The sequence below is a fragment of the Asparagus officinalis genome, chromosome 10, assembly GCF_001876935.1.
Source record: "Asparagus officinalis chromosome 10, Aspof.V1, whole genome shotgun sequence".
Classification (NCBI taxonomy): domain Eukaryota; kingdom Viridiplantae; phylum Streptophyta; class Magnoliopsida; order Asparagales; family Asparagaceae; genus Asparagus; species Asparagus officinalis.
In genome coordinates, this window is record NC_033803.1 from 72316257 (window position 1) to 72322428 (window position 6172).

The following is a 6172-nucleotide window of genomic DNA, read 5'->3' on the forward strand; positions in this document are numbered from 1 at the left end:
TATTTGGTACATGTACAGAACGTTCAAAGTTATTTCTACTTTTAATTTTATAAGTATATTGACAGAACTGGCTACCAAGAAGGATGATGAGTGCATGGCGTGCTGCTGGAATCGTACATGCATTAGAGGGATGGGCTGCCCATGAGTGTGGAGAAACGGTTTTAGAAATTGAGAAAATATGGTCTGCTGCTCTGCAACATGGATTTCTTCCAGAAACACAAGTTTGATTATCAATGTGAATACAATGTGAGCTAGCATGCAACGTACTATTATATGATTTGCCAAAATCAAAAGACTTTAGTAGTCAAAGACAGCATGGGTAAAACCTTTATTTACTGGAATACGTTTGGAGCATGTAACATGAATTATGATATCAAATAATATAATAGAAAGGTTTCCACCGGAGTGATGTCACATAGATGTTGAAATGCCTACTTTGCTCTTAATATTTGAAGACAAGTTTCAGCTTCAGAAGAAAACATAGATGTTGAAATGCCTATAAATTTTCACATCAAGTGGATTATGATCTGCTTTTGAAAAATGGGGTGACTTGAAACATTGGCATTTTCACTAAGATGAGATTCATGAAACACACTCGAGATTGGAGGCTGAAAAAAATATTAGTATAAGGTCATATAAAGCCTGGCCCTCCAGAATATAAAAATAAATAAAAGGTATAACATCTGCCGCCTTGCAACTTGAGACCCATCATAAAGAAGAATTTCACAAAACATACTCCAAAATTAAGACCAAACAAATGTATAAGGATGAGTTCACATATAGCCTGATCCCTCAACAAGAATAGGAAAATAAAAATAATGTTAAAGCAGATAATTTCATTTATATCATTGTCACCCACCACCTTGCAGCTGGGAGCTCAACCATCCTTAAAGAAATATCCACCAAGGCCAAACAATTTTGAGCGACTAACACTCCCTTAAAAGTCAGGATATTTTTGTGGCTGCAATGATTAAGGATGATATTAAGGGTAATTGGGACAGCGAACATAGCTAGAGTTGGTCTAGGCTTCTATTGATAATACCAAAGATGTGAATACTATAATCTAGATATAACTTTGGATTCTAGATTGAAATTCATACCATTTGATGTGATGTAATACACTGGGACTATGTTTTACAAAAAAAAAAAGCTAATGATTTTGATGTGTTTTTAATCATGTAACAGGGAAAACGAATCAACTTTATGAAGATTTTGAAATGTTGATTTTGACAACATATGAAACATGGTTAAACAGATTACAACGTTTTAAAATTTTATTTCTAGAAAGCTGATGCATTGCAACTCACATCTAATTGCATGAACTTTCAACTAGAAAATCCAAAAATAAAATTTGAACCAATAGCATCCAGCTCTTTGATATTATTGAAACTAGCCAACCTCAACTCGGATAGTTGTATTCTTCGTTCATAACGAGTAGAAACACAAACACTAGAACACTTGCTTCTGCTTTGACTCTCCTCCAAAATGCATTTAGGACCATGTCAAGGATAGCGTTACCGAGGCATGTTTCTTCCCCTACTATCCTCTAGGAGAGCAAATAGCATATTTTGCACACGATTCTACTGGTGTGATCGGACGGAATTTTATAATTATGCTTCTCTTTAGTAAAGGCCTAAGCCTGATATTTTTTTGGTAGTAAAAAGTAACTAACATCCACATAGAAGGCGACGCATATAATGGGATTTTACAACTTATGGTCATCTCAGTGCATTTTGCTTTCGATAAACCTTTTTTTTTTTAGCAAAGCTCAAGGAAGCCAATTCCACAAATTTTACTCATAGAATATTCATATCAAAATCTCTCGAATCGATGCCCTATCTACCCGATGACATGAGCTACGAGATCAATCGCGACCTTCCCGCATTTGGTAATTGCAAGTTTCGTTGTTAGAAAACCCTAGTTTTTAAACCCCGTGAAGCTAATGAGGGTATCTATCATTCTCACTAACACCCATAGAACCCCAATTTTTCTCCACATTCCTAAATTTAATCATATTTGAGATCGAAATCAATGTCAAGAGCACAAACCCCATTTAGTCTAACGTGTGATCGATGATAAAAAAAATCCAAAAATCTCCAACAAAGATAACTTAATGAAATATATTTCATAACCTATGCCGTATAAAGTGTAATAATTAGACGCAAATCTAGTACAACCGGGCGAGTGAGGAAGGGGACAGGCGGGGTATCAAGAAAGAGTGTAGGAAATTATGGAGGTGATCTCGTTGAGGACGCGCTTGACTGTGTGTCTCGACGTGGGGGGGGGGAAAATTTTGGGGGGGGGGGGAACAGTGAAGAAAATCGGAACTCGAAACGTTAGGGCTTGTTTGGATTGAGGGGGAATAAGCAGGGAAGTTAGAGAACCATTCCTATTATTTGGGAACATTTAGAAGTTGAACAATTTTTCACTTTAGCCCTATTTAAATTTTTTTATTATTAAAATCGACCTTTTTTCTTTTATTTACCAAAACCGACCCGATTTCTTGATTAGCGGCTTAATCACGTTCCTAATTAGTCGGGGTTGCCAACCCCGACTATTTAGGATATTAATTTTTAGGGTTTAAGGCTTCTAATTAGGGTTTAAGACCCTCCTAAATAGTCGGGGTTGACAACCCCGACTAATTAGGAATGTGATTAAGCCGCTAATCAAGAAATCGGGTCGGTTTTGGTAAATAAAAGAAAAAAGGGTTGATTTTAATAATAAAAAATTTAAAAGGGCTAAAGTGAAAAATTGTTCTTTAGAAGTTCACCCCTTTAATAGAATAATTTTTTTTTCTAGGAATAAAATAAAATATTTTACTCTTCACTTTCATTCTCTTCTCTCACCTCGCTTAACTTACTTGAGACCCCACTGAAATCTAAACACGCTCTTAGGGACTGTTTGTTTTGACCAAATTTTTAGGAATCCTTCAGTTTTGGAACAAAAAGTAGGTTTTTTTATATTATAGGATTTCAAATCTGTCATTTGGTTTAATTTTTTTTTTAAGAATATCTTTATTAAAAGCTGACATGGCAACCCAATTTATGGAAAGCCAAAATCCTCTTTTTAGCTCGAAAATGGACTAGAAAGCTGACAACCATGTGACAACTCAGCATTTCCTCTCACAACTCTCTAAATTATTTGACAATGAAACAGACATGAGTTTTGGATATGTTTTCCTATTCTTCACTTAATCATTCCATATCAAACACAAGTTATTGATTCCTTTGATATCCAAATTTTTTTTTGAAATGGTTATTTGCTTTGGAATCCATTTCCATAATTTTATGGAAATGAACCAAATAGCACCTTAGTCTGCGTTTTGGTCATTTGCCTTTCGCCCCCTTCTGTGCTTTATAACATGGTTAACTTGATAAATTACTTAGTACTTCGACTCAACATTTTTTGTGCTAAAAAAGAGATTCGTTTTGTTTTTTTTTCTTCGTTTCTTCTTCTTTCTCTATTAAAAATTTAAGAAGTTCAGTCTTTGTAGGCTTTAGGGGATGTAAAGATATTTTGTGTTGATGTTTCATCCACAACGAGAATTATTCGGTGAAGAGGAGACAAATACCAGAACGAAGGGTACGATGGTTGTTGAATTTTGGCTTGAATCCAAAATGGGTGGGACCCATTTTAAATCTCTTCAAATCTCTGGGAGCAAAAGAATCAAAGAAGAGGCTGCAATTGTTAAAAGGACAAATTTTCAAAACCAACCTATTTGGACTTTTATTCCCAAAAAAAGACACGTTTCACATTTATTTAGAGAAACCGACCTGGTTTCAGCCTCAGCGCTGAAACCAGGTCGGTTTTTGAAAAAAACTCTCCGAAACTTCACGGGAGTTGAACTCCCGTGAAGTTTTTTGAACTACGAAACTTCACGGGAGTTCAACTCCCGTGAAGTTTCGGAGAGTTTTTTTTCAAAAACCGACCTGGTTTCAGCGCTGAGGCTGAAACCAGGTCGGTTTTTACAATTATTTTTGAATGGGGTCGTTTTTTGGGAATAAAAGTCCAAATAGGTTGGTTTAGAAAATTTGTCCATTGTTAAAAACGTTGGAGAAGAGAAGTGATTGATTAGGAGGTCGTTGTCAAGATGTCGCTCTCACTTCTCTTCTGCTGGATTCTCATAATCTCTCACTCTCTCTTAAAACTCTCAGTGTGTTTACAACTAGGCAAGAGAGCAAAACAAAAGAGAGTCCGCTCAAATTTTTGTTGGGATAATCAAACAATGGTAAAAACAAAATAATGTTGGGCATCTTTGTAAACAAAAACAACACCATAATTAAAAGGGGTGCCAGCCCAGAGCACTAAGTTTTCTTCGCCGTGCGCAGGGTCTGGGGACAGGTCGAGCCACCTTGGGTCTGTTGTTGGAAAAACAAAATCATGAGAAATATAAAAAAATCATAAAATTAGCGATATCAAGATTTTATACCAAAAATCAAGATTTAGCTTTTACATCAAATTTAAATATAAATGTATTGACATCAAATGAACTGGACTTCAAAGTTAAATCAGTTATGGAAGAATGCAAAAAAAAAGGGAGGAGAAAATTGATTCGAAGTCCGTTCGTATCATTGCTGTAATGATTACACTGAATCACAGAGTAGAAACATATATTGGTAGAAAAGAATTGAATTCTCCGAATTATAAAGCGAAAAACTAGCAGTATGCACGCTTCACATGCAAGATGCAACCCAAATCATAGAGCTCATTTTCTCATAGTCAGCTGAAATGAAATGAGCAAATGCTGCTACCTGGAAAAAAATATATCATGTACACAACTTAAGTTGATGCAAAGGTTAGACGAACTTCCAATGAAGAAAAAAAAAAAAAAAAGATTTGTCGAAACTCTGAAAACTAAGCAGTTGAGGAGTCCCAAAGGCCCACAGAGCACAGTTGCAAATTGACAGTGTTGAAAAGCTTCAGCAGCCGGGATTCGGTCAATACTGCAAGTGCACATGGAGGTTTACTAGCTTGCACCTTGAGTTATTATTTCCTGCAAAGAATATGAAGTACATATCAGATATTTAAGGACAATGCAGTAAGGAGACCTTACTCATTTAGGTAGAAGCCCTTGCCAGATAACCTTATCTTAGTATAGCGTACCTCTTATCGGGCAGTGTGCCTAAACATGTATATACACGCATATATTCATAGCATACATACATGTGTATATACATACATAATACACATACACAGAGAAGGAGAGAACAGGGAAATTTCGGATTTGGATCTTCCCCTTCGTGCCATATACATAAACCCATTTTAATCGTGCATACATATGTATGTACCTGCATGCGCACACCCACTGACCCACGCATGCATAATACACGTGCAGATGGACACCCTGTAGTATCGTTGCTTTGAATTTATGCTACCTTGTAGGTCCACAGTTACGGATGATTTTTTTTTACTCCTTTACCCTGGTTGGAATTTCTGAAGATATTGCCCATGGGTGAAACTGGTGAGTCTATCTGAGGGTAAAAGGGTCAAAAAATTCAACCCCGGGTCTATCTAGATATCTGCAGCAATGAGATTGTAGGGTAGCAAGTTTACATTAAGTTAATCTTACCCCTTGATTGTTTTATAAATAGTTACAGTTCAAACCAAATTTAACTAACGCCATCCCTGAATATTTGCACTCATTTGATTTTCGCACTCAAAGGAACCATAAACATCCAAGAAATAGTGCACAATAATGATTATGCATCCAATGTAAAAAAACAACAGATAAGAACATCCAAATCTTTACCAGCCAACCTTTATGTCTAAGTTCATCGCAACTAAGAAATAACTCAAAACTTAATGCATCAGCAGCAACAGCACGTGAAATATTCAGTGCCTTCTGCAATTTGTGAATGAGGACTCGATGAGGAAGTTTTCTTATAAGGGATCTTGAATTATAATTACTACCAAGTTATTAATTTTATTTGCACCAGAGTGCATTATAAGTTGATAAGGTCACATGAAGGCATAATACGAGAATATCTCAACAGCAGCAACAGCACGTGAAATATTCAGTGCCTTCTGCAATTTGTGAATGAGGACTCGATGAGGAAGTTTTCTTATAAGGGATCTTGAATTATAATTACTACCAAGTTATTAATTTTATTTGCACCAGAGTGCATTATAAGTTGATAAGGTCACATGAAGGCATAATACGAGAATATCTCAA

The 6172-nt window shown here is 36.0% G+C and overlaps 1 protein-coding gene and 1 long non-coding RNA gene across 3 annotated transcripts in view; one reads left to right on the top strand and one right to left on the bottom strand.

Moving 5' to 3' along the window:
- Positions 1-414, top strand: part of LOC109824901 (protein ECERIFERUM 1) — a 9682-nt gene extending 9268 nt beyond the window's left edge. The window contains exon 9 of one of the 2 annotated variants that reach the window (XM_020391531.1): positions 66-239. In XM_020391531.1, the coding sequence (XP_020247120.1) occupies positions 66-227 (162 nt within the window). In that variant the 3' untranslated portion in view covers positions 228-239. Of the gene's footprint in view, positions 1-65 lie in introns of both variants that reach the window. The other variant, XM_020391530.1, reaches the window with a different exon arrangement.
- The window catches only part of LOC109825478, a 7105-nt gene continuing 5611 nt past the window's right edge, over positions 4679-6172 (bottom strand). The window contains exon 3 of the long non-coding RNA XR_002242986.1: positions 4679-4993. This is a non-coding gene — a long non-coding RNA (uncharacterized LOC109825478). The remainder of the gene's footprint in view (positions 4994-6172) is intronic.